We start from the raw sequence: 27,314 nt of genomic DNA, 5'->3' as shown, positions 1-27,314 counted from the left end.
TGAGATGTTGACTTTTTCAAACTTAATGGGTAGCAGGACAGTTCATCAAACTTTGGGTGGGAACATGAATTTGGCCGTTTGTTTCAGATGAAATAATGTGATTAAATGAAGACCGTATAATGATTTGATTAAGCGTAATCAAACCAAATATAAGAAATGGTAGACTGAAGTAATGATCTTGACAGAAAGCACGTGACTGATGCCGCTAAAATAATCCAGAGCAGACAAAGGACTTTTTCGGCATTTGAGAAAGAAAGAAGATCAAGCGATCGACTAAAATGCAGAGACAAGTAAGCCCAGGAAATCATAATCAAAACGAACATTATGATACCGACAAGGCGGCCAACTATGAAACGGCGTCGCTTTGGAGCAAAATGTCTTAGTTTTTGTCCCGTTTACCTTTTATATATAAACAATTTCCTTCTCGTTATCTCTTCTCTCATCTGAAAGTCGTCTCCATCGGTTTTCGTTTACCAGAAACAAAAATTCAGCTGTAGCTGATTACTTAAATATCTTTCTGTAACAATCTTCGAGTAAACGACTCCTTGTTTAGCACTTTATTCGTTCTTTTGCGCCAAAAAAAGGGCGCTGTTTTGAAGCGGTCTCATCTAATCCAATGTGGAGGTAAGTTTGTGTAAAGTGAAGAATGGAAAAGTTAGAAATAATGGATCGGCCAGCGGTGACGGTGGGGCCGGCGATGGACATGCCGATCATGCATGACAGTGACCGGTACGATTTGGTGAAAAATATCGGCTCTGGAAACTTCGGCGTGGCTCGGCTAATGAGAGACAAGCTCACCAAAGAGCTTGTAGCTGTTAAGTACATCGAGAGAGGAGATAAGGTACGTTTTGGAATTCTATTTGAAATTATTAGTGATCGATGGTTTCTGTTTTGCTAAATTTGGTACCTGTTGCATTTAATAATTTTACCAAATTATGGAAATGTTTGCCGTTTCGATTGTCTTTTTAACTATAGCTCTTTTACTTTTTGTTATTTGTGGATATGTTTTGTGAGTTTGTCGGTTGTGTGGCGGCTTTCTAGATGGTAAATACCTTTTGATTTTCTCCTTTTTTTGGGGGAAAATTAATAAATGATTAATAAGTATAATCTACCTTTAGAATTGCTGAAAAAATAATCTAATCATAGAGGGGAGAAAAAAAAACGAAAGAGAAAGATAATGGGTATGACTTTAAATGTGAATGAAATGAGTTTGTGTTTGGTTGTTGGAGTTGAAATTTTTTGATATATTAGATTTCCGGAGTTTCAATATCTGGATCCAAACTGTCGCATATTTTTAGAAGATATAAGGGTAGCTTTATACCCATCTCATTGTCGGCTGGATTTGTTTTTATCATATACTTCTGTTTTTGCATGACAAGGTTTATAAAAGGGATTGTATACGTTTTGGGCAAGCATGGATAGGCTCTTTTGGTAGTCACGTTTTTCCTTTAAGATCAAATAAGAAAACCATGTGACGAAACAAGAATTACAGTATTATTTTTTTCCCGTGATAAATGAGAAAGTGAACCTAGCTTTCTTGGTCATTTTCAGTCTCTTTCTCTTGGCAACCACAAGTAGACATGCTAAGAATTTACAAAGAAAATGGGGATTTGATGTTCTATTGTCCTGAAATTAAATCAAAAATCTACAAATATATATATATTTTTAAATAAAGTGCAACTCTTTGACTCTAGGAGTGATGAAGGTTTTCAACTCCTCTAGCTTACTCATTGTGGTGCTGTGTCTTGCAGATAGATGAAAATGTTCAAAGAGAGATAATTAATCACAGGTCACTGAGGCACCCTAATATTGTGAGGTTTAAAGAGGTAAGTTCGTTTCGTTATCATTCTATTTGCAATATTATGTTTCCTTCAAAGTGCTTGATTAATAAATCTGTAATTAATAAATCTGTAACTATATTTCTGTAAATCCTTCTACAGGTTATTTTAACACCTACTCATCTAGCCATTGTAATGGAATATGCATCTGGTGGAGAGCTTTTCGAGCGAATATGCAATGCTGGTCGTTTCAGTGAGGATGAGGTTCACATACCAAAATTTACACTCTAATTCTCCTAGCATATACCTTTTGCATGGCTTCTTTATTCTGGTTTTGCTTTGTTGCAGGCTCGCTTCTTCTTTCAGCAGCTGATATCTGGAGTCAGCTATTGCCATGCAATGGTAAGCCATAATTTTTATTGTGTGTGAACATTTTATTCTTATTTTCTTTTTATGATAAACTTGTTTTAACATTAGAAAAATATATCATTTTGTATCTTGGGTCTCCAAGTTTGAGCATTCATATGTTTTCTTTTGGTGTTTCTGGATAAAGCAAGTATGCCACCGGGACTTGAAGTTGGAGAATGCTTTGTTAGACGGAAGCCCGGCTCCACGGTTAAAGATATGTGATTTTGGGTACTCTAAGGTGTTGTTTGTCTTTATCTCTCTGAGGCCAGTTCTATTCATATTTAATGTTGGAAAAAAAAAAAAAAGATATTTTTTTACTAGGTATTCTTGGATATATATGATAAAAGTCCTTGTTTAACTTTTCATGCAGTTTTCTTCACCCTTAGTTAACTTGCCATAAGTCGATGTTTTCTCAGACTACTGACAGATGAGATAAAGAGTTTTTGAATTTGCATGTTTTTCAGCCCAGATTTCTTTCTAATTTTATTTTAATTTGGTTTTGCTGGTTTCCTTTCGTGGTTTGTAGTCTTACATACTAAAATTAACCTGTAATAATTGTCAGTTATTTTATGTGTTTTATGGATGTTTTCTTTCTCAGTCCTCAGTGCTTCATTCACAACCTAAATCAACCGTGGGAACTCCTGCATATATTGCTCCAGAAGTGTTGCTGAAGCAAGAGTATGATGGCAAGGTATACTTTTACAGCTTAATTTAAACTAGTTTATAGCCAGTAATGCCCTTTGCAAATTAATGTGATAATATCGTATCCATCCATTTGTTTTTCTTTGTGACATTGTAATGAGGCATAGTTTACATTTTTCCAATTGATCTTGTGTTTTTTAGATTGGTTATTGACAATGCCATTTTTCTTATAATCCCCTTCATGGGTAGCTATTCACAAGCTTTCCATTCTCTTTAGCAATTATGGCTGTTAAAGTCACTCCAATTTATAAAGATTTCACCATGCCTTGCATTCTACATAAGAATATTGTTAGAGGCTCGCAACTGAATTCTTTTTCTCCTTTTGTCTTTGTTGTGTTGTTTTTGGTTCGCTCTTGCTTGCCCAACCCTCTCATCCTGCCACTTTTTTGAACTTAAACTTTATATACTGTCTTAATGGGCCGGGATTCAATTTAATTGCCTCTCTTGAATATTCAGCAAATAATTATTCATTTCGGTCCAAGTTTGGTATTCAGCTGGACTTACACTTTCTCGTGCATAACTTTCCCCATAAATTTTCAGCTATTTCTCAGTATATGTGAATTTTAGAAATTTTCAGGAAGTCAGGGACTCAGGGTCTTAGCTTGGTTAGATCAGCTTATTAAGCTTGGTTAGGGATGTTTGTAATCATTGAAAATTTTCTCAACTGGAGTCTTTTTTCCCCAAATCCTGGGTGTTAAGTGACCTCAACTAAACCTTTGGGAATACAGTGGTGCATCTAGTTGAGCCTTAGGCTCTTCAATGTCTAGTTGAGATCCTACCAGATCAGGCTTTGCTTACTTGACGGGCCAAGATCTATATCTATGTTATCAACATGTCCAAGACAGATTTTTAATACAGGTTTATAACAAAAATTATTATTTCGGAAGTATTCAAAGTAGTAAAATAGAGAAAGGAAAAGTATAATGTTTTGTCCTTTTATTTTATTGTCACGGACATTCTATTTATTGCTAAATTGCAAGCATTGGATTTTCTACTGGGATTTGCATGAGGAAAGTGGAGTGGAATTTTGATTGCAGGAGAGTGTTTTCTGAGAGAACTTGTAATAAGACTCTTCTGATATGTTATATAAATTATGAAAATGTGGTTAGGAATATGATATACCTTTATTTATGGTACACTATATGTAAATAATTTTTTCCCCGAAAAGCTGGGGTTCTGGGTTGGTAGGGAAGCACATGCTGGACCTGCCCCCTGGTTTTGGAAGGTTTTCGAAAATGCCATTACAAATTTCCTTTGGTTTGTGCTGCTGAAGAACTTTGTGCCCACCCATAGTTCTCTACTCTCTCGAATTTTTTTATCCTCCCATTTAAGTATGATGCCTTCAAGGCTCCCTTATGTTTCTATCTTTCATTAGTTGATATTCAGAATCTACATTGTACAACTTTCTTCTTATTTTGGCAAATAAAATTTCTGAAAAATAGAAGAGTTTTTTTTTATTAGCAAACAGTGCTCAAACTTAGATTATTTGCCTGCTTCTCAGTTTAAGAAATTTTGTATATTCTAGTGTTGGTTTATTGGTTTGCATATTCAATTATCTCTATAGATCTTATAAGTTGATTATGTATAAGCGTGCTGTTTTGTTCTTGCTACAACGCAGATTGCAGATGTATGGTCATGTGGTGTAACATTATATGTGATGTTGGTGGGAGCGTATCCTTTTGAGGATCCTGAGGAGCCAAAGGATTTCAGGAAAACAATACAAGTATTAATGGATCTTTATTGTTACATCATATTTTATTCAGTTTTCCTTTTTAAACTAAAGACATGTTTTACAATTTCCTCCATGCAGAGGATTCTCAGTGTCCAGTATGCCATTCCAGATGTTGTTCAAATATCTCAGGAGTGCCGTGATCTGATTTCTAGAATTTTTGTTGCTGATCCTGCCACTGTGAGTAATTTTTGTTTCTTGAGAATCCAAGTTTATTATGCAGATATTTGAATTATCCCTGATTTATGTAACAACTTTAGAGATATGGTGGTGAAGAAACATGCTTTTTAAACAACTGCAGTTTTGTGATTAAACATAATAATGGGGATTTCAAATGCTTATAAAATAATGTTATTAGTAAAGAACTCTATGTTAGAATTTGCTTTCTTTCATTTTAGTGTGTGGACTTGCTTAAAACCTCATGCTAATTTGTGTACATATGGTACAGAGGATCACGATTCCTGAAATTAGGAACCATCCATGGTTTTTGAAGAATCTGCCTGCAGACCTGGTGGACGAAAAGACGATGGGTAGCCATTACGAAGAACCCGATCAACCAATGCAGAGCATCGATGTGATCATGCAGATCATTGCTGAGGCCTCCATACCAGCCGTTGGGAATGGGCTGAACCAATATATGACAGACAACTTTGACATGGATGATGACATGGAGGATTTAGATTCTGAATCGGACCTCGATATCGACAGTAGCGGAGAGATAGTATATGCACTGTAATAGCAGTTGTGTGAAATTCTTTTTGGCAGCTGCTGCCACAATTTAGTAATTTTGGGTCTAATGGAAATGTGAATATCTAGTTAAGGGAAAGTTTGTTAGGTAGTAGATTACCGAAGCAATGCCACAGGTAACTATTGGTCTCAGTTACCCCTTAAGATCCTTGGAGTCTACAGTCTGCATTGTTAGACAAAACAAGAAGCTTTAAGCTTTAAATACCTTTATAAGTGGAGAAATTTGACCTTTGATGCCTCATGGTGTGGTAACTGGTACAAGTATTTCAATCAAGGGATAGATTTACCTTTGTTGAATACTCAATTTATTCTTTTGTAGCGTTTTTGTAATTTGTGGTACTGTTTTGTGCGCGCGCACACACATGCATGTATGTATGTATGTATATATGTATACATGTGCTGATATGTATCAGTAACTGTGATATGTACCATTGGATTCAAACTAAGATGAACTCGAATAGGTAGGCTCGCTTTGCTTAATGGAGAGACAGTTCAAGCTCAACTTGAGTTCAATGAGCTGTTGGTTTGCATAGTTCAATCTTGATTTGATGTGCAAGTTTGCAACTTGAGTTTAGTTTGAATTTTGTTCAGTTGTATAAACGTAAACGGGTCATGCACAGTTTGAACTAAACTTGTTTGCAATCAAAACTTAATATCTTGTCATTAGAGAACTTTGCTCCAATGTCAACAATAAATCAAACCATAATTTTTGAACAGTTTGATCCAAATTATAAACACTCCTAATTACAGCTTACCCTTATTCATCTAGAAATTCATTTTCAGATTATCACTTGAACGGTTACAAAAAGTACAAAAAAGAATACCGAACAGGTCTGTGTGGAAGTTTACCCCATCAAGGTCTCACTTCCATTCTAACAAATTACATGACATCGGAGAGCGAGGATTGTATGAAATTTCTCACAAGGATTACTTGTAAAGCCAATGTAAGTTGACATCTTTAGGAACATCTATTCTCAGAGTCGGGAAACAGGCCTCAAGTTCTTCCCATTTATAGGATGTCTTTTCGTCACATTGCACAATCTCAAGATTCTTAAGATTCGTTATCGATGAAGGCAGATCACAACTAGAGCAGCCCCTCATGTAGAGTGTCTCCAATCTGTATAACTCACCTATCTGAACTGGCAATTCAGTGATGCTTAGACATTCAGATATATCAAGAAATTTTAAATTGGTAAGGTTCTCAATTGAGTCAGGCAATGCCCCTAGATCAGTACACGATGCAAGCCTTAGCACCTCTAAGTTTACCAGCTTGCCAATCCCGTCAGGCAGATGGGACAGCTTATGACAATTAGTGATGCTAAGAATTTTTAGGGAGACAATATTACCTATGTCATTTGGCAGTGCCTCAAGATCATTGCAATAGTCAATATCCAGCTCCTTCAGACTTGGAAATGCATTTGAAATTTGGAAGGTAGAATTACTAAAAACCTGACCGACATTGCATAAAACCAAAGAGATCTTATGCAGATGTTTCATTTGCATTGTTGTCATGTCAAACAAAGGAATTGAAACTCGCTCCAATCTAGTTCTCTTTAGATTAGGCAAAGAACCGAGAAGTTGAAAGTTACTTAATTCAACAGGAAGGAATCCACAACCTGTGATTACCAACACCTTCAAATTTACCATCTTCTCCATAAAATTCGGCATGGTGTACTCCTTTGTTCGAACATTTAGAACAACCACTTCTACTGCAGGCGCTTCAATATCATACCAACTAGATGAGAATGTATCATCTGCGAATTATGTCCAATTGAGAATGGGCAGAACAGAGAAAATTAAAAGAGGAATTCAGCGGTGTTAGAAATGAAAAACCTGTGGTTATTGACAAGAGACGCGCATTTACTGGTTGTGACTTCTGTTCTAACCACCACTCAGGAAAGTTGTTTCCACTTATCTCAATGAATAGTCTTTTCATCTTTTCTACTGGTCCCAGCATGCTTTGATGGATAATTAGCTCTCTGAGAAGATCATGCTGTACAACAAAGTGATCATGGTAGGAGCCCTCATCACTGCCATTTTCCCAGTTGAATAGACAAATTTATTAGTTAGGATTAGATTTAAATTCTATAGAATGAATAGTCTTAATAAGTTAATAGATTGAATTGTCAGTGACACGGATAGAAAATTCATCACAATCAATTATCATTTGCAACAATTGAAGACAGTCATCCATAAAAGAAACCACAACATGCTAAACTTTATTAGTGGCTTCCCGAAACTTTGTTTGCTTCTAAATACCTTTGCTTAGTTTGCCCCTATAAATAAAACAATTAGGGTAAGTATTTAGTTACATCATAAAGAACTATATAGCCAGCATACCTTGTCACCACTAGATCAAACATATTTACATTGGAGAGACCACTAAGGATGGCATAAAGATCATCTTCATCCCCTTTATACAATTCCACCCACATGTCGATGAGGGCAGTGACAGGAATTCTATGGTCCTCAGGAAATGAGCCAAGGTCCATGTAACACTCCTTGAGCTTGTCATCTAAAGCATCCAAGCTGCTTCGGAGACAAACAAGCAAATCAGTGTTAGAATGGAAAATAGTTGCATCCTGCCATTCCTTCACTCTACTTTTCCAGACTGCTGCAGGCCGCCCACAGAGTGATCTACCAACTACAGTAAGGGCAAGAGGAGACCCCTTACACATTCCCAATATCTGTAATAAGTTCACACGAGATCAAAGTGTGCTTTGGTTGATTAAACATGCAAAAAAGTTTAATAACTTAAAATAAAATTAATTGGTATCCGATATATGCATAATAAGGATGAAAATAAAAAGAAAACAGACAACTATGTACACGTTGGTACTAAAGATTGACGAGCACCTTATAGACAAGCTTTTTATCTCGAAAGTACGAGTCTCCATCTGTTGTATAACGGAAAAGTGTTTCAGCAGCTTCCTCATTCAATGGTTTTAAATTATATTCAAAACCAAGTTTTGGGAATACAGATCTAGAAGTCACCAAAATCTTGTAATTGGGCAACTGGGACTTGAACTTGTGCAGCATGGATTCTGATTCAGACCAGACATCATCAAGGACTAACAATATGGGCTGTGATCCCATTTCCTTCACCAACCGTCCCAAGTCATTGATTGCATCCTCATCTGTTTTAAACTCAGGTACATCTTTGCCCATATGTTGGATTATTTTCTGTACAATGACCTTCACATCGTGTGGTTTGGAAACGGTGACAAAGAAAATGTTCTTGAATTTGTCTGTTCAAATACTGTGTCAGAATGCTTCTGATAAAACTTCTTACAAAATTAAGTGCCACTTCTACAAAAAGAAATTTGAACATAATGGATATTCGATGTGTACATATTATCTAATCCAAATCCAGACTTAAATACATACAACAGAACTATCACAAACGAAAATTGCTTCATTAATCTCCTAACAAAAAAATTCGAATGTACAGATACACAAAAGAATTTCTATTAACATAAGCACAAATACTTCAGAGGTTTATTTCTAGCAATATAGCAAAACTGGCAGGTTTTACATAAAGGCCATCAAATTCAATAGACAGTCAGCATATAAATGGAAAATTTATCTAACACAATTATTAGAAATAAATATGCAACAGTGAAATTAACTTAAACTTAGAGGGCTTTAGAAAATAAATAAATAAAGGAGAGCAAGTAATACAAATTGATACCTTCAACTTGCGCTTCTTTGCAAAGTTTTTTAATCAATGTAGTCTTCCCAGTTCCTCCAGGAGCTGACACAATAATCACTTGCTTGCCGTCCCTTAACAATTCCCTCTTTAACTCCTCCAATGGCACATCTAATCCAGGGGTAATGTCCGGAAGATCAGGCACTGAGCAAGGTCTAATAATCCCATCTTGATTAAACTTGCCATTATTGTCTCCAATACTATAACATGCGATGAAAGACTTTTGTAGTTCTCTCATACCCAGCAGAATTTCTTTGTTGTCTCTCGCCTGTTGTGCTTGCATATCAACCTGAAAGAATCTGTCCACTAAGCTATTCAGTTTCTTTAGTTTATCAGCATAACGAGCCCTATTAATGGGATTCCACTTCACTGTTGAGCACTTGAGAACAAGCTTCTCGCCTTCCTGCATTTTCTCAATCAACAATTGAGTTTCACTCCTTGGATGATCCAATATTTCATTGTACTTCTCAATTTGTTCGATAACCTTAGCATTATTTCGCAAAGTAGATTCTAGTTGCTCCAATTGGGGCTTGAAATTTTTTGCTTTCTTTTTAGCCTCAACAACAAGTCTTAGTAGCTCCCCAAACACTGCTCCAAGAAAAGCTCCTCCAATAAATTCACCTGCCATCCCGCCACTTTCTCTTCAAAACCCAAATACCCAATTCAAGAACTGAACTAATTTCAACTTCAATCCGCGTTTTGTAACGAATCTAAGAAGGAAGAATAATAGCCTCCCTTAAATCAAGGTTATGTTATTCTCTCTTCTTTACTGTCTCACTTCAACATACAAAAAACAAAAATTAGAGAAGGTAGAGATGTAGCTAGTCCAGAGCTTACCGGTGCTTTTATAAATGCAAACGAAGCTTCCTACACAATACTGCGCAATTGCATATAGGGCTGTGGATTGTGGCTAGTTTAGCATTGACATTGACTTGACCACGCGGCGGCTTAATCAACGGAAGAACCTGCCTTTCAAAATGACACTTTCCATGTAGTTCGGACTTTGCCTGCTAACTTTAAATAGGAGAATTTCAAAGTAATTTAGTGGGCATCCACTGTTACACCCAACTTTCCGCACAAACCACCACTTCTCCCCTTAAATTTCTCAAAAGACAAACAAATACAAATACAAATACAAAGAGGGAGAAAAACTAAAACTATTTCCTTTTGACATAGGTGGTTGTTGCACTTTTCTACCTAATGGAAATGAGTTGGCAGTGAGCTGAGGACCTCCAAATTGATGCATACTGAGTTTGATTTGAGCTAGATGGGTAGATAGAACATAATGTTTTGAGCTAAATTGGGGATATTAGAACAGGGAGAAGGATTAGAAGGGAGTTGGCCGCAATATGAGTAGAGAAATAGGTTTAGAATGCAATATATCAAAATTATAATTTTAATTAATCTGATAAGTGATTTTAGGATTAATTATTGTATTTAAAAGTTTATTTATTTAATATAATTAGGTTAATTATAAAAGAATAATTCAATTTTGATATAATTTTTCGTTAAAAAGAATTTTGACTGAATTATTTAAAGAGACAAAAAAAAACATTATTATACTAAGAAAGAGGCAAATGAAATTATAATGATGTCTGCTTTCCGTGCACTCTTCGTCCGTTAATTTTACACGGTCCATTTTACGTACAGTGTAATACCAAACTTCCATGGGCAAATTTTAAAAGATTCAAATATTTATTTGGTTGTTATATTTTATTATTATTATCAAATACAAAAATATTATTTATAAATTTTATTTAAAAAGAGGAAAATTTATCTTTTTTCTTATTTTAATTTAAAAAATTAGTAGTTTTTTAATTTTAATTTAAAAAATTAGTAGTTTTTTAATTTTAATTTTAAAAAATTATTTTTTCACCCCTTTTATCTAGAGTTTTTATATTTTAAGATTAATAATTGTCCTCTCAAAGTTAAAAATATTATGTTACACCCCAAAAAATTTATTCTTTTTTTTCAATGATCGTTTTTCCAAACGGTTCAATCCAATACGTCGTCAACTTCACAACCAGCATCTTCTCTTTCTCCTTAGTGGTTTTCCTATATGAAAACCACCAAAAATTCAATCAAAATGGTCGGATTGTTGCACAAATTTGTGTATTGGTGTACGCACAAATCGATTGCCTAACGTCGCATGGACAACATCCAGGTCTATGCAACATTGATCAGGCAACACACAGATCAGTGTGACAATCTAACTATTTTGGTTTGATTTTTGATGGCTTTCACATCGAAAAACCACCAATGAAAAAGAGAAGATGTTGGTTGTGAGATTGATGAGACGTCGGAGTGAATCATTAAGAAGAATAGTCGTTAAAAAAAGAAAGTAAATTTTTTAAAATGTAAGTACAATATTTTGAATTTTAAGAGAAGTAACTGTTAACTTTAAAATATAAAAACCTTAAAAAATATAATAAAATTGTTAAAAACAAATTATTAGTTTTTAAAATTAAAGTAAAAAAAATAATTTTTTTCTTTAAATAAAATTAATAAATAATATTTTAATTTTTAACAATATTGATAAATTTTAATTAGATAAATAAATATTTATATTTTTTAAAATTTATAGAGAAAAATTTCCAATTACATTAAACCTTGGCCCACACGGTATGTTTCACTTTCATGTGTAAAAGGGACCCCATTCCACATGGGCAGTCTTTGCTTTTGTAGCCAGATTCTAAAATGGGTCCCCATTTTTTATAATTTTGTATTGATAATTTCCTAGAATGGACTTTGTATGCTTTTAATAGACGAGTAGACTGAGTTCCCGAGGACAAAAAGGTCAAAGTAGAAAGTGTATTTTTTTTGAAGCACGAACCGACCCGCCAGAGGAATAATTGCAAGTGGTGTGTCAAACAAATTTTTATTAATAAATAAAAATACACGGCATTTGTCGTTCCAAAAAAACCAAACTAGCCCTTCTTATATGATTAAATATTTTTTAATAAAAAATTAAATAAAATCTGATTATATAATAATATATTATTTATATAATTAAATTATATATACATAATATTGTTGAACAATTATTGAAAGACGCTTGGTAAATAAGGCCCGTTAAGTTTGATGGTTTGGCCCATGCAATGGCCATGTCTAAACAAATAAAGGGCCGGATTGTCTCCTTGGACCGCATTCAAGGAGAGGGTCAACCAATTTGGACCCAAGCATCAGATTGGGTCCTTTAACTTTAACTAAGCAAATTCAATCCCCGAGTACAAGTTCTTCGACTAGCATGTATATTTTGAATAGAAATATATGTCTAGATAAGAATATTAAATTAAGTTATTTTGAGTTAATTATAAAATAATATTTAATTATATAATAATAAATTATTTGTGTATTTAATTATATATTAAAAAATTAAATAAACAGTATTTTTGTTTTAAATTTTATCCGCAAACATTTGGTAGGCCAAGTGTCATACTATGATTGAGCCACTTCAATCAAGAATGACAAATCATAAACAACAAATTATAGCAATAAGTAAATATAAATAAAGGGTAATTAATTAAGTAGGCAAAGTGGTGCTGTGCAGCTGCCTGTGTTGTAAATAAAGCAAGGAAATTTGCCATGGTTTGATTTGTGATCTCAATATAATAATAATTTTCACTAATTTATTGATATTTTTATTTGTGATCTAAAAATAATTTGATTTCTTTAATATTTATAAATATGTATGTAAATTTTATAGCATGCGCATCAATAACACTTGATCAATCTAATATAATAAACAAACTATGTAATTTTTTTTAATTATTAAAATAACTATATTTTACGAATATTTATGATTCATTCAATACTATAAGTGTTATATGAACGTAGTAATAGGCCTATTAAATAATTAAGTTACGTGGGTAGACATGATTGACTTCAATGAAAAAATTTGTTTTCGTAAACATTTAAATCAACTTTTTTAATAATATAACAGCTAATTTGATTTTTCTTTAATTCTTTATATTTTTATAGGTGTTTTAAACCTATCTTATTTTTTTGATGGGTAAATTGATAATTTTTATAATTAAAAAGTCAAAATAAAATTTATTATCTTAATTATTAAAATAACAATTTTATTTAAAACATATATTTAAAATTAAATTATAATATGAGAAATAATCCGCTTATAATTTTTAAATTGTTCCATATATCTAAAAAATGGGGAAATTCCATATATCCTAAAAATTAGAAATTTTTGTTATCTTTATTAGTTTAATATATCCACACCACAGAAGAGGAGTTTTCTCTTTCTAATTTGAAAGACGATTTCTTAATAATAATAATAATAATAATGTTATTAACATAAACAATAATATATTAGTATATAATTAAAAAAATTTAAATTAGAGATAAAATATAATTCAATCACATAATAATATGTTATTATTTTTACATAAAACATAATAGTCAAATAACGTATTATATTATATGATACAATTTTTAAAAACTAAAATAATAAAAAAATTATAATTGAAACGTTATTATTTTGAAAAATATCATAAACATTTTTGAAAATTTAAAATTTCTTATATACATCTTTATTATATTATTTTTTTCTAAAAAATATATTAATTCATATTAGTAAAATGTATCATATCATAAAATATTGTATTAATTTAATACGTTTTATAATACGTATCATTTTTCTCTTGTACTATATTATATTATAAAATACTGATAATTATAACATAAAATTCTATGTATTGTTTATACCAGTGATGTTATCATTACCAATTCAACCTTTAGGGATAACACCTGGTAAAATATAAAAAAGGTTCTAGTTGGCTCTTTGAGCCTATGAAGTTTAAAAATGGCCTTACTTTTTACAACACATGGAAAACAGTAAAATGCATAATAATTTGGGCCGATAAAACTAGTAAAACATTATAACTTTCACAGAGAGACATGAGTTTAAGTTTCTTCTATGTTTATAAAACTTTGATTTGAATTATTTTAAAATATATATATATATATATATATATATATATATATATATATATATATTGATATTGATAGGCAATTGGGTTAAACCAAAAATCTACAAATTGATTCTCGATTAGTCAAATTTACAGAGATGTAAAATATTAACATACATACGCACAGATTTTTAATTAGTAGTGTACAAAAACCTCCATCTGTATTCAGTCTACCTGGGTATACTTTTGCACCAAGGAAGGATGTTATTAAAAGCTTTTCATACTTCAGGAGGCTTGGATCAATCCCCACAAGCTCTATCTTCCTAAGTTATTCTTTGGAAGAATCAATCAACACAGTGACAATATATGATAGAATAACCTCCATTTCCTCCATATTAGAACTGTGTGCTGTGCTCGATTCACAGAGGACATAAACAAGGAGGATCATAGAAGATTGAACATGGAGAATTATCAAATGCAAACTCTTAGTTGGAAGTTTCAACGGTGGATCATTGATCATTCTCGCTGAAGATAAAAAATGATGCACGGCAAATCATGCAAGAGTATAGAATTACCAATTTCATTGCACTGAATTCAATTGTTTAGATATGCGATTGATCAATTTTACCCTCACAATTCTCTGGGACTTTGGGGTTTACCCTGTCAAGGGTACAACCCACATCCTGTAACTAAACAGTAGAAATTGGAAACACGAAAAACAAAAGACAATTTTTATTTATATAAAATAGTAACTTTCATCCCAGCAAACGAATAAGAGCAACATGTGATATCAGTATGTTGTGAGTTTTTCAAGAATTGTTATTCTAGTAAAATGCTGGCAGTTGGCCTCTCTGCAGGACATGTCCGGAAGCAACATCGCAAAAAATCCTTGCCCTCAGCTGATAAATTTTCGGGTATGGTTGGGATATCCTTCATAGCCTTAAAAATAGCTGCCACCTGCATCAATACAGGCAACCATTACTGAAAACCCTTGATATTGCAGACCCCTGAAGCAATCTCTTGAACAACTTACCATCAATACCTTTCATTGTCGTGACCAAAGACAGAAAACAGGACTAATAAACAGGAAATATGACCAGACACAGAATTAGATATTAAGGACAGGTAATAAAGAGAACACCAAGGAAAAAGTGCAAAAGATCTATTGATCTAGCATCGATTAATGAATTATAAACCTGGAAAGCCAAAAGAACAGGTTAATGCAGGCAAATCACTGAAAAAGACTTGAGGACTCTCTTCAAATCAGTGCACAAAAGAAGCCATTCTGCAACAAATGTAAAATGTGTATTGATTGAAACCTTCTAAGTTTCAATAAGTGAATGCTGGAAAACAAGAATAACTACTGCAAACAAACAAACTGAACACAAAAAATTTGATATTAGATCCAATTACTACTGAAACTATTTAAGATTTCTTCAAAAGAGTGAATAATTAGCAACTTGGCATTTCAAGACATTTACATCCAATTGCAGCTCATAAGTTAAGTAACATTTAGAAACAGCAGATGCTTACCCCTTCAAACTCACTCCATGGAGGTTTCCCAGTAAACATTTCAATTATTGTACAACCCAAGCTCCAGATATCAACAGCAAGCGCAAGATCAGAGTTGCTATCTTTCTGCATGATAGACATTATGAGCTGCAAGGAAAAAATTGATATCAATATTGTGAAGCCATAGACCAGCACAAATTGATGTTGCAGCAAAAATGTACCTCTGGAGTCATCCAGTATGGGCTTCCCTTAAAAGAAAGATCAGCTCCTTGTCCAGTCAGCTGAGAAATAAATGAAGCCCAAAAATTACTAAGGCCAAATATGAGAGAACAAAAAGAACCCAGATTATGGATTGTTAAGGCAATAATTAATGAGTGTAGTGTTGATATGCCATTATATAAGTAGTTTCAACCATCCAAGGTAACCTTTTCCTAAATTATATATAGCGTATTAAGTGGAACAGCAAGAATAAGCACCGGCACTTTAAACATATAATAACACTACTTATGGGATCACAACAGGCAAATTAAGGCTAACACTAATTTATTTGACAGTTAATGTTAAAAGCAATACAGGAATAAAATTAACAGAATATACAGCTATAATTTTGTCACATAAAAGACTGCAAATCATTGTTTCAGCTTGTACCATACTGCCACATTTTTGCCCAAGCAGAAGGAGAAATCCGCCAATTAAAGACTTCGTCTCACTTTTAAATTCAGGAACGCCCATAAATTTCAATCTAATGCTATAGCAGCATGAATAAAATTTTCGCAATAAGAAAACCATAGAGAAGCAAATTCGTAATGCACACTTTAAAAAGGGCAAAGAAACAGAGAATGCATGCGAGAAAGAAAACTTTAAAGATCTCACAGGCACACAATTACAAACCTGCCTTTGACGATTGCACATAACAATATATAAAAAGTTAAATGAAAACTCACAAGTTTAGCCATTCCAAAGTCAGCAAGCTTAACAACCCCTAACGCATCAACAAGTAGATTAGCTCCTTTGATGTCTCTATATAAAAATAAATAAATAACACAATCTGAAAATAATCCCAATCAGTAATAGGCTTGCCCCTAAGATTACAATTCACTCTACATATAAACTGAATTAAATGTATTAAGCTCTTATACTTCAATTTGCCACATTAAATGTACGCGAAGATAACTTTTCAAATAAAGCATGCTCTTTGTACCTGTGGATTGTCTTTTTACTATGTAAGTAAGCCAATCCCGAAAGAATATGACGAGTAAAATTGCGAACAACAGATTCCGTCGTTGCTCCACAATGTTCACGGACATATTTGTTAATCGAACCAGGATGAACATACTCCAGATATATATAAAATTTGTCTTCAACCTGCCAATGCATAAAATTTAGAGTCAATGCTACAGCAAGCAAACATTGCAAACAGGATGCCAAACCTGCAACCAGAAGATTACTCAACTATTTCACTACCATAATACTGCAAAATGTTTGGGTGCTTCAATCGGCTCAGAACTTTGATTTCCTGAAACAAATGAAAGAGTTAGATGGGAGATGTTATAATGTTTTCACTTTTCTCTGTGAATCAAAAAAAAAAAATGTTCATAGCTCAAAAAAGCAGAACTTATACAACATGTACGGCAGGGCCAATGAGATCTGCCAAAGAAAACCACAAAATATATTTATAGGCAACCTCTTAATCTCTCATGCATTTAAGAAATTTGGTTCGTTTTGAACGCAATATGCTTGGTACCAACCTGTTCCAGTTGCTTTATACACTCAGCAGATTTTGGGTCATCAGGAAATATTTCAACCTCTTTCATCGCACACAAAGCTCCAGTTTCTCTGTCAGAAAGGGAAAGCCAAATTTAGTGTTTGCTGCATCAGAAGAAGAAACTATCAATAAGATTACACAGAATCCACATACCGATTGCTGGCAACATAAACACTTCCAAAAGTACCCCGTCCAATAAGATTTCCCTTTTTCCACTGATTATTCATTCGACAAGGTTCAGGTTTAGCTAGAATATGTGGAATAGAAGTTGAAAGTGAAGAAATGGGTGAACCTGGAGGAAGAGGCAAGGGATGGACTTCAACATGACTAGCAATTTCATGGGACAATTTGGAATTCACCGGTGAAGGAGTCCCAGTTGGGCTAACAGGATTTCGACATGGGCTTATACTAGGAGGACCTTGACAAGGAGAATTATCAGCACTAAAAGCAGTGTAATCAAAGTATGCAGATAGAGGAAGGCCAGGAATATCCAGACACAGCATCTCCGTGGCAGACCATACTTTATTACCCTGAGGAAAATTATAATAATGCTGAAACATCTTTTCTCTAGAGCTTTCAATTGTATTCAGATCTAGCTGCAACTTCCTTGTTGGCCTTGTCTCCAAATATCCAGTCTTCTTCCTCTCAACACAGTGGGAGCACACACTGAAACACAACAACAATTTACAAGGAAATAATAATTAAATTAAGCTCATTATAAATAATAAAAAATGTGTCTCCATTAATGCTACAATATGCAGAAGCTAAAAAGGGAAAATCGGAATGCAGGATGAGTTAATTGATTAATTATGATAACCATAAATTCATAAAATGTTAATTTCATTCAACTGAACCAATACGAAATAAAAACAGAGAAAACAAAATAAGACCTCTTAATTGTTGATGAAACTCCATCGCCAGCTCCATTTGATCTATCTCTATCATTATCTATAAAACCGTCTCATTCTCTCTCCTCCAAGCTTCTTCCAATCTGCACTGGCAATTCTGCGGTGCTTAGACATTCAGATATATCAAGGAACTTTAAATTGATTAGGTTCTCGATTGAGCCAGGCAACGCTTCCAGATCAGAACACGAAGCAAGCTTTAGTACCTCCAAGTTTACCAGCTTGCCGATCCCGTCAGGCGGTTGGGGCAGCTTATGACAATTAGTGATGCTGAGAGTTTTTAGGGAGACAATATTACCCATGTCATCGGGCAGTGCCTCAAGATCATTGCAATAATCAATGTCCAACTCCTTCAGATTTGGAAATGCATTTGAAATTTGGAAGGTAGAATTACAGAAAACCTGACCCGCATTGCATAAAACCAAAGATATCTTCTGCAGATGTCTCATTTGCATCGTTGTCATGTCAAACCAAGGAATTGAAACTTGCTCCAATCTAATTCTCTTTAGATTGGGCAAAGAACCAAGAAGTTGAAAGTTACTTATTTCAACAGGAAGGAATCCACAACCTGTGACTATCAACACCTTCAAATTTTTCATCTTCTCCCTAAAATTCGGCATGTACTCCTTTGTTCGAACATTTAGAACCACAACTTCTACTGCAGGTGCTTCGAGATCAAACCAACTAGATGAGAATGTATCATCTGCAAATCATGTCTAATTTAGAATGAGCAGAGCATAGGAAATTAAAAAAAAAAAAAAAATCAGAGGTGTGTTTGAAATGAAAAACCTTTGGTTACCGACAAGAGACGGGCATTTACTGGTTGTGATTTCTTTTCCAACCACCACTCAGGAAAATTGTTTCCACTTATCTCGATGAATAGTCTTTTCATCTTTTCTACCAGTTCCAACATGCTTTGATATATAATTAGCTCTCTGAGAAGATCATGCTGTTCAACAAAGTGATAGTGGTGGGAGCTTTCAGCACTGCCATTTTCCAGTCAAATGGGCAAAAGTTATTAGTTAGGATCAGATTCAAATTCTGTAGAGATTAAACGACAGACTTGATAAGTTGATAGAATGAATAGTCAGTGACACAGATACAAAATTCATCACAATCAATTATGATTTGCAACAATTGAAGACAGTCATCCATAAAATGAACCACAAAATGCTAAACTTTATTATGGCTCCCTGAAACTTTGTTTGCTTTTAAATACCTTTTCTTCATTTATCCCTATGAGAAAAAATCATTAGAGAAAGCATTTAGTTACATTATAGAGAACTAAATAGCCAGCATACCTTGTCACCACTAGATCAAACAGATTTACATTGGAGAGATCACTAAGGATGGCACAAAGATCATCTTCATCCCTTTTATACAATTCCACCCACATGTCGATAAGGGTGGCAACAGGAATTCTATGGTACTCAGGAAACGAACCAAGGTCCATATAACATTCCTTGAGCTTATCATCTAAGGCATCCAAGCTGCTTTGGAAACAAACAAGCAACTCAGTGTTAGAATGGAAAATAGTAGCATGCTGCCATTCCTTCACTTTACTTTTCCAGACTGCTGCAGGCCGCCCACAGAGTGATCTACCAATAACAGTAAGGGCAAGAGGAGATCCCTTACAGATTCCCAATATCTGTAATAAATTTACACCAAATCAAAGTGTGCTTTGGTTGATTAAACATGTAAAAAAGTTTAGTAACTTAAACTAAAAATGATTTCATATCCAATGTATGCACAATAAAAATGAAATTGAACGGAAAACAAACGCATATGTACATCTTTGTACTAAAGATTGATGAGCACCTTATTGACAAGCTTTTGATATCGAATGGACGAGTCTCCACCTGTTGTATAACGGAAAAGCTTTTGATCTCGAATGTCCAAGACAGATTTTTAATACAGGTTTATAACAAAAATTATTATTTCGGAAGTATTCAAAGTAGTAAAATAGAGAAAGGAAAAGTATAATGTTTTGTCCTTTTATTTTATTGTCACAGACATTCTATTTATTGCTAAATTGCAAGCATTGGATTTTCTACTGGGATTTGCATGAGGAAAGTGGAGTGGAATTTTGATTGCAGGAGAGTGTTTTCTGAGAGAACTTGTAATAAGACTCTTCTGATATGTTATATAAATTATGAAAATGTGGTTAGGAATATGATATACCTTTATTTATGGTACACTATATGTAAATAATTTTTTCCCCGAAAAGCTGGGGTTCTGGGTTGGTAGGGAAGCACATGCTGGACCTGCCCCCTGGTTTTGGAAGGTTTTTGAAAATGCCATTACAAATTTCCTTTGGTTTGTGCTGCTGAAGAACTTTGTGCCCACCCATAGTTCTCTACTCTCACGAATTTTTTTATCCTCCCATTTAAGTATGATGCCTTCAAGGCTCCCTTATGTTTCTATCTTTCATTAGTTGATATTCAGAATCTACATTGTACAACTTTTTTCTTATTTTGGCAAATAAAATTTCTGAAAAATAAAAGAGTTTTTTTTTATTAGCAAACATTGCTCAAACTTAGATTATTTGCCTGCCTCTCAGTGTAAGAAATTTTGTATATTCTATTGTTGGTTTATTGGTTTGCATATTCAATTATCTCTATAGATCTTATCAGTTGATTATGTATAAGCGTGCTGTTTTGTTCTTGCTACAACGCAGATTGCAGACGTATGGTCATGTGGTGTAACATTATATGTGATGTTGGTGGGAGCATATCCTTTTGAGGATCCTGAGGAGCCAAAGGATTTCAGGAAAACAATACAAGTATTAATGGATCTTTATTGTTACATCATATTTTATTCAGTTTTCCTTTTTAAACTAAAGACATGTTTTACAATTTCCTCCATGCAGAGGATTCTCAGTGTCCAGTATGCCATTCCAGATGTTGTTCAAATATCTCAGGAGTGCCGTGATCTGATTTCTAGAATTTTTGTTGCTGATCCTGCCACTGTGAGTAATTTCTGTTTCTTGAGAATCCAAGTTTATTATGCAGATATTTGAATTATCCCTGATTTATGTAACAACTTTAGAGATATGGTGGTGAAGAAACATGCCTTTTAAACAACTGCAGTTTCGTGATTAAACATAATGATGGGGATTTCAAATGCTTATAAAATAATGTTATTAGTAAAGAACTCTATGTTAGAATTTGCTTTCTTTCATTTTAGTGTGTGGACTTGCTTAAAACCTCATGCTAATTTGTGTACATATGGTACAGAGGATCACGATTCCTGAAATTAGGAACCATCCATGGTTTTTGAAGAATCTGCCTGCAGACCTGGTGGACGAAAAGACGATGGGTAGTCATTACGAAGAACCCGATCAACCAATGCAGAGCATCGATGTGATCATGCAGATCATTGCTGAGGCCTCCATACCAGCCGTTGGGAATGGGCTGAACCAATATATGACAGACAACTTTGACATGGATGATGACATGGAGGATTTAGATTCTGAATCGGACCTCGATATCGACAGTAGCGGAGAGATAGTATATGCACTGTAATAGCAGGTGTGTGAAATTCTTTTTGGCAGCTGCTGCCACAACTTAGTAATTTTGTGTCTAATGGAAATGTGAATATCTAGTTAAGGGAAAGTTTGTTAGGTAGTAGATTACCGAAGCAATGCCACAGGTAACTATTGGTCTCAGTTACCCCTTAAGATCCTTGGAGTCTACAGTCTGCATTGTTAGACAAAACAAGAAGCTTTAAGCTTTAAATACCTTTATACGTGGAGAAATTTGACCTTTGATGCCTCATGGTGTGGTAACTGGTACAAGTATTTCAATCAAGGGACAGATTTACCTTTGTTGAATACTCAATTTATTCTTTTGTAGCGTTTTTGTAATTTGTGGTACTGTTTTGTGCGCGTGCACACACATGCATGCATGTATGTATATATGTATACATGTGCTGATATGTATCAGTAACTGTGGTATGTACTGTTGGATTCAAACTAAGATGAACTCGAATAGGTAGGCTCGCTTTGCTTAATCGAGAGACGGTTCAAGCTCAACTCGAGTTCAATGAGCTGTTGGTTTGCATAGTTCAATCTTGATTTGATGTGCGTTTGAATTTTGTTCAGTTGTATAAACGTAAACGGGTCATGCACAGTTTGAACCAAACTTGTTTGGAATCAAAACTTAATATCTTGTCATTAGAGAACTCTGCTCCAATGCCAACAATAAATCAAACTGTAATTTTTGAATGGTTTGATCCAAATTATGAACACTCCTAATTACAGCTTACCCTTATTCATCTAGAAATTCATTTTCAGATTATCACTTGAACAGTTATAAAAAGTACAAAAAAAAAAAATACTGAATAGGTCAATGTGAAAGTTTACCCCATCAAGATCTCACTTCCATTCTAACAAATTACATGCATTGGAGAGCGAGCATTGTATGAAATTTCTCACAAGGATTACTTGTAAAGCCAATGTAAGTTGACATCTTCTTTATGAACATCTATTGTCAGACTCGGGAAACAGGCCTGAAGTTCTTCCCATTTATAGGATGTCTTTTCGTCGCATTGCACAATCTCAAGATTCTTAAGATTCATTATCGATGAAGGCAGATCACAACTAGAGCAGCCTCTCATGTAGAGTGTCTCCAATCTGTATATCTCACCAATCTGAACTGGCAATTCAGTGATGCTTAGACATTCAGATATATCAAGAAATTTTAAATTGGTAAGGTTCTCAATTGAGTCAGGCAATGCCTCTAGATCAGTACACGAAGCAAGCCTTAGCACCTCTAAGTTTACCAGCTTGCCGATCCCGTCAGGCAGATGGGACAGCTTATGACAATTAGTGATGCTAAGAATTTTTAGGGAGACAATATTACCTATGTCATTTGGCAGTGACTCAAGATCATTGCAATAGTCAATATCCAGCTCCTTCAGATTTGGAAATGCATTTGAAATTTGGAAGGTAGAATTACTAAAAACCTGACCGACATTGCATAAAACCAAAGAGATCTTATGCAGATGTTTCATTTGCATTGTTGTCATTTCAAACAAAGGAATCGAAACTCGCTCCAATCTAGTTCTCTTTAGAGTAGGCAAAGAACCGAGAAGCTGAAAGTTACTTAATTCAACAGGAAGGAATCCACAACCTGTGACTACCAACACCTTCAAATTTTCCATCTTCTCCATAAAATTCGGCATGGTGTACTCCTTTGTTCGAACATTTAGAACAACCACTTCTACTGCAGGCGCTTCGATATCATACCAACTAGATAAGAATGTATCATCTGCGAATTATGTCCAATTTAGAAAGGGCAGAACAGAGAAAATTAAAAGAGGAATTCAGAGGTGTTAGAAATGAAAAACCTGTGGTTATTGACAAGAGACGGGCATTTACTGGTTGTGACTTCTGTTCTAACCACCACTCAGGAAAGTTGTTTCCACTTATCTCAATGAATAGTCTTTTCATCTTTTCTACTGGTCCCGGCATGCTTTGATGGATAATTAGCTCTCTGAGAAGATCATGCTGTACAACAAAGTGATCATGGTAGGAGCCCTCATCACTGCCATTTTCCCGGTTGAATAGACAAATTTATTAGTTAGGATTGGATTCAAATTCTATAGAATGAATAGTCTTAATAAGTTGATAGATTGAATAGTCAGTGACATGGATAGAAAATTCATCACAATCAATTATCATTTGCAACAATTGAAGACAGTCATCCATAAAAGAAACCACAACATGCTAAACTTTATTAGTGGCTCCTCGAAACTTTGTTTGCTTTTAAATACCTTTGCTTAGTTTGCCCCTATAAAGAAACAATTAGGGTAACTATTTAGTTACATCATAGAGAACTATATAGCCAGCATACCTTGTCACCACCAGGTCAAACAGATTTACATTGGAGAGATCACTAAGGATGGCATAAAGATCATCTTCATCCCCTTTATACAATTCCACCCACATGTCGATCAAGGCAGTGACAGGAATTCTATGGTCCTCAGGAAATGAGCCAAGGTCCATGTAACAGTCCTTGAGCTTGTCATCTAAAGCATCCAAGCTGCTTTGGAGACAAACAAGCAAATCAGTGTTAGAATGGAAAATAGTTGCATCCTGCCATTTCTTCTCTCTACTTTTCCAGACTGCTGCAGGCCGCCCGCAGAGTGATCTACCAACTACAGTAAGGGCAAGAGGAGACCCCTTACACATTCCCAATATCTGTAATAAGTTCACACCAGATCAAAGTGTGTTTTGGTTGATTAAAGATGCAACAAAGTTTAATAACTTGAAATAAAATTATTTGGTATCCAATAAATGCATAATAAGGGTGAAAATAAAAAGAAAACAGACAACTATGTACATGTTAGTACTAAAGATTGACAAGCACCTTATAGACAAGCTTTTTATCTCGAAAGTCAGAGTCTCCACCTGTCGTATAATGGAAAAGTGTTTCAGCAGCTTCCTCATTCAATGGTTTTAAATTATATTCAAAACCAAGTTTTGGGAATACAGATCTAGAAGTCACCAAAATCTTGTAATTGGGCAACTGGGACTCGAACTTGTGCAGCATGGATGCTGATTCAGACCAGACATCATCAAGGACTAACAATATGGGCTGTGATCCCATTTCCTTCAGCAATCGTCCCAAGTCATTGATTGCATCCTCATCTGTTTTAAACTCAGGTACATCTTTATCCATATGTTGGATTATTTTCTGTACAATGACCTTCACATCGTGTGGTTTGGAAACGGTGACAAAGAAAATGTTGTCCTTGAATTTGTCTGTTCAAATACTGTGTCAGAATGCTTCTGATAAAACTTCTTACGAAATTAAGTGCCACTTCTACATAAAGAAATTTGAACATAATGGAAATTCAGTGTGTACATATTATCTAATCCATATCCAGACTTAAATACATACAACAGAACTATGATAAACGAAAATTGCTTCATTAATCTCCGAACAAAAAATTCGAATGTACAGATACACAAAAGAATTTCTATTACCATAAGCACAAATACTTCAGAGGTTTAATTCTAGCAATATAGCAAAACTGGCAGGTTTTACATGAAGGCCATCAAATTCAATAGACAGTCAGCATATAAATGGAAAATTTATCTAACACAATTATTATAAATAAATATGCAACAGTGAAATTAACTTAAACATGGAGGGCTTAGAAAAATAAATAAATAAAGGAGAGCAAGTAATACAAATTGATACCTTCAACTTGTTCTTCTTTGCAAAGTTTTTTAATCAATGTAGTCTTCCCAGTTCCTCCAGGAGCTGACACAATGATCACTTGCTTGCCGTCCCTTAACAATTCCCTCTTTAACTCCTCCAATGGCACATCTAATCCAGGGGTAATCTCCGGAAGATCAGGCACTGAGCAAGGTCTAATAATCCTATCTTGATTAAACTTGCCACTATTGTCTCCAATACTAAAAGATGTGATGAAAGACCCTTGTAGTTCTCTCATACCCAGCAGAATTTCTTTGTTGTCTCTCGTCTGTTGTGCTTGCATATCAACCTGAAAGAACCTGTCCACTAAGCTATTCAGTTTCATTAGTTTATCAGCATAACGAGTCCTTTTAATGGGATTCCACTTCACTGTTAAGCACTTGAGAACAAGCTTCTCGCCTTCCTTCATTTTCTCAATCAACAATTGAGTTTCACTCCTTGGATGATCCAATATTTTGTTGTACTTCTCAATTTGTTCGATAACCTCAGCATTATTTCGCAAAGTAGATTCTAGTTGCTCCAATTGGGGCTTGAAATTTTTTGCTTTCTCTTTAGCCTCAACAACAACTCTTAGTAGCTCCCCAAACACTGCTCCAAGAAAAGCTCCTCCAATAAATGCAGCTGCCATCCCGCCACTTTCTCTTCAAAGCCCAACTACCCAATTCAAGAACTGAACTAATTTCAACTTCAATCCGGGTTTTGTAACGAATCTAAGAAGAAAGAATAATAGCCTCCCTTAAATCAAGGTTATGTTATTCTCTCTTCTTTACTGTCTCGCCTCAACATACAAAAAACAAAAATTAGAGAAGGTAGAGATGTAGCTAGTCCAGAGCTTACCTGTGCTTTTATAAATGCAAACGAAGCTTCCTACACAATACTGCACAATTGCACACAGGGCTGTGGATCGTGGCTAGTTTAGCATTGACATTGACTAGACCACGCGGCGGCTTAATTAAGTGAAGAACCTGCCTTTCAAAATGACACTTTCCATGTAGTTCCGACTTTGTCTGTTAACTTTAACTTGGAGAATTTGAAAGTAATTTAGTGGGCATCCACTGTTACACCGAACTTTCCCCACAAACCACCAATCATCCTCTTAAAAGTTCTCAAAAGACAAACATAAACAAATACAAATACAAAGAGGGAGAAAAACTAAAACTATTTCCTTTTGACATAGGCGGTTGCCCTTTAATACCTAACGGAAATGAGTTGGCAGTGAGCTGAGGACCTCCAAATTGATGCATCTGGAGTTTGATTTGAGCTAGATGGAGAAATGGAACATAATGTCTTGAGCTAAATTAGGGATGTTAGAACGGAGAAGGATTAGAAGGGGGTTGGCCGCAAAGAGAGTTGGGAAATAGGCTTAGAGTATGATACATCAAAATTATAATTTTAATTAATCTAATCTAAGTGATTTTGGGATTAATTATTGTATTTGAAATTTTATTTATTTAATATGAGTAATTCATTTATTAAAAAACAATTCAATTTAAATATAATTTTTCATTAAAAAGACGGAATTATTTAAAGAAACAAAGTAAAATATTATTATATTAAGAAAAAGGCAAATGAAATTATATCTATGTGTGCTTTACATGCACTCTCCGTCCATTAATTTTACAAGGTGCAAAGACTTATTTCCATACAAGGTATTATATAATTTCAAATTTTCTCTTATAAATTTTAAAAAACTCAAAATTTTATTTGTTTATTAAATTTTTTTATTATTAGTAAAGGTAAAATTATTATTTTTAAATTTTATTTTAAAAAAATAATCTTTTTTTTCTCATCTTAATTTATAAAATTAGTAGTTTTCCATTACCTTAATTTTAAAAAATTATTTTTTCACTCCTATCATCTAGAATTTTTAAATTTTAAAATTAACAGTTGCCCCTTTAAAATTAAAAA

The 27,314-nt window shown here is 34.2% G+C and overlaps 3 protein-coding genes and 1 pseudogene across 6 annotated transcripts; 1 reads left to right on the top strand and 3 right to left on the bottom strand.

Annotated features, from left to right (window-relative positions):
• Positions 1 to 315: 315 nt before the first annotated feature.
• Positions 316 to 22,357, top strand: LOC123199187 (serine/threonine-protein kinase SAPK10-like). 2 transcript variants are annotated; one of them, XM_044614076.1, is made up of 9 exons: positions 316 to 841; positions 1,752 to 1,826; positions 1,941 to 2,042; positions 2,127 to 2,180; positions 2,332 to 2,424; positions 2,785 to 2,877; positions 20,858 to 20,962; positions 21,050 to 21,148; positions 21,417 to 22,357. In XM_044614076.1, exons 1-9 carry the CDS (start codon positions 647 to 649, stop codon positions 21,702 to 21,704), a joined length of 1,104 nt encoding a protein of 367 aa, XP_044470011.1. In that variant the 5' UTR covers positions 316 to 646; the 3' UTR covers positions 21,705 to 22,357. The 2 variants fall into 2 exon arrangements, with proteins under 2 accessions (XP_044470011.1, XP_044470010.1); XM_044614075.1 differs by lacking the exons at positions 20,858 to 20,962; positions 21,050 to 21,148; positions 21,417 to 22,357 and adding exons at positions 4,507 to 4,611; positions 4,699 to 4,797; positions 5,066 to 5,668 and having other exon boundaries at positions 326 to 841.
• LOC123199184 (probable disease resistance protein At5g66900) lies at positions 6,125 to 10,326 on the bottom strand. The gene is made up of 5 exons (XM_044614072.1): positions 9,056 to 10,326; positions 8,221 to 8,612; positions 7,705 to 8,051; positions 7,198 to 7,394; positions 6,125 to 7,118 (listed from the first exon to the last, which is right to left on the bottom strand). The coding sequence occupies exons 1-5, from the start codon at positions 9,699 to 9,701 to the stop codon at positions 6,292 to 6,294; spliced, it is 2,409 nt and encodes an 802-aa protein (XP_044470007.1). The 5' UTR covers positions 9,702 to 10,326; the 3' UTR covers positions 6,125 to 6,291.
• On the bottom strand, positions 14,327 to 17,629 carry LOC123199509 (annotated as a pseudogene).
• Positions 17,598 to 26,765, bottom strand: LOC123199183 (probable disease resistance protein At5g66900). 3 transcript variants are annotated; one of them, XR_006498224.1, is made up of 7 exons: positions 25,389 to 26,765; positions 24,552 to 24,946; positions 24,036 to 24,382; positions 23,530 to 23,726; positions 22,951 to 23,450; positions 18,166 to 18,266; positions 17,598 to 17,941 (listed from the first exon to the last, which is right to left on the bottom strand). XR_006498224.1 is itself a non-coding variant. In XM_044614071.1 (6 exons), exons 2-6 carry the CDS (start codon positions 26,032 to 26,034, stop codon positions 22,621 to 22,623), a joined length of 2,415 nt encoding a protein of 804 aa, XP_044470006.1. In that variant the 5' UTR covers positions 26,035 to 26,116; positions 26,244 to 26,763; the 3' UTR covers positions 22,327 to 22,620. The 3 variants fall into 3 exon arrangements, 2 of the variants coding, with proteins under 2 accessions (XP_044470006.1, XP_044470005.1); XM_044614071.1 differs by lacking the exons at positions 17,598 to 17,941; positions 18,166 to 18,266 and having other exon boundaries at positions 22,327 to 23,450; positions 25,389 to 26,116; positions 26,244 to 26,763; XM_044614070.1 differs by lacking the exons at positions 17,598 to 17,941; positions 18,166 to 18,266 and having other exon boundaries at positions 22,327 to 23,450; positions 25,389 to 26,763.
• Between the last annotated feature and the right edge of the window lie 549 nt (positions 26,766 to 27,314).

The sequence above is a fragment of the Mangifera indica genome, chromosome 16, assembly GCF_011075055.1.
Source record: "Mangifera indica cultivar Alphonso chromosome 16, CATAS_Mindica_2.1, whole genome shotgun sequence".
Taxonomy (NCBI): domain Eukaryota; kingdom Viridiplantae; phylum Streptophyta; class Magnoliopsida; order Sapindales; family Anacardiaceae; genus Mangifera; species Mangifera indica.
The sequence above is the reverse complement of the archived record's forward strand: the minus strand, read 5'-3'. Positions and strand labels throughout refer to the sequence as shown.

Bases quoted from the DNA above. Each gene is read 5' to 3' on its own strand.
- LOC123199187 (XM_044614076.1), top strand. From the start codon at position 647: ATGGAAAAGTTAGAAATAATGGATCGGCCAGCGGTGACGGTGGGGCCG. The intron at 2,181-2,331 runs GTAAGCCATAAT...TTCTGGATAAAG, and splicing joins TCAGCTATTGCCATGCAATG to CAAGTATGCCACCGGGACTT. The intron at 2,425-2,784 runs GTGTTGTTTGTC...TTTCTTTCTCAG, and splicing joins GTGATTTTGGGTACTCTAAG to TCCTCAGTGCTTCATTCACA.
- LOC123199184 (XM_044614072.1), bottom strand. From the start codon at position 9,701: ATGGCAGGTGAATTTATTGGAGGAGCTTTTCTTGGAGCAGTGTTTGGG. The intron at 8,613-9,055 runs GTATCAATTTGT...GTATTTGAACAG, and splicing joins CAAAGAAGCGCAAGTTGAAG to ACAAATTCAAGAACATTTTC. The intron at 7,119-7,197 runs GTTTTTCATTTC...CATAATTCGCAG, and splicing joins TCTCTTGTCAATAACCACAG to ATGATACATTCTCATCTAGT.
- LOC123199183 (XM_044614070.1), bottom strand. From the start codon at position 26,034: ATGGCAGCTGCATTTATTGGAGGAGCTTTTCTTGGAGCAGTGTTTGGG. The intron at 24,383-24,551 runs GTGCTTGTCAAT...AACTTATTACAG, and splicing joins ATAAAAAGCTTGTCTATAAG to ATATTGGGAATGTGTAAGGG. The intron at 23,727-24,035 runs GTATGCTGGCTA...GGAAAATGGCAG, and splicing joins TTTGACCTGGTGGTGACAAG to TGATGAGGGCTCCTACCATG.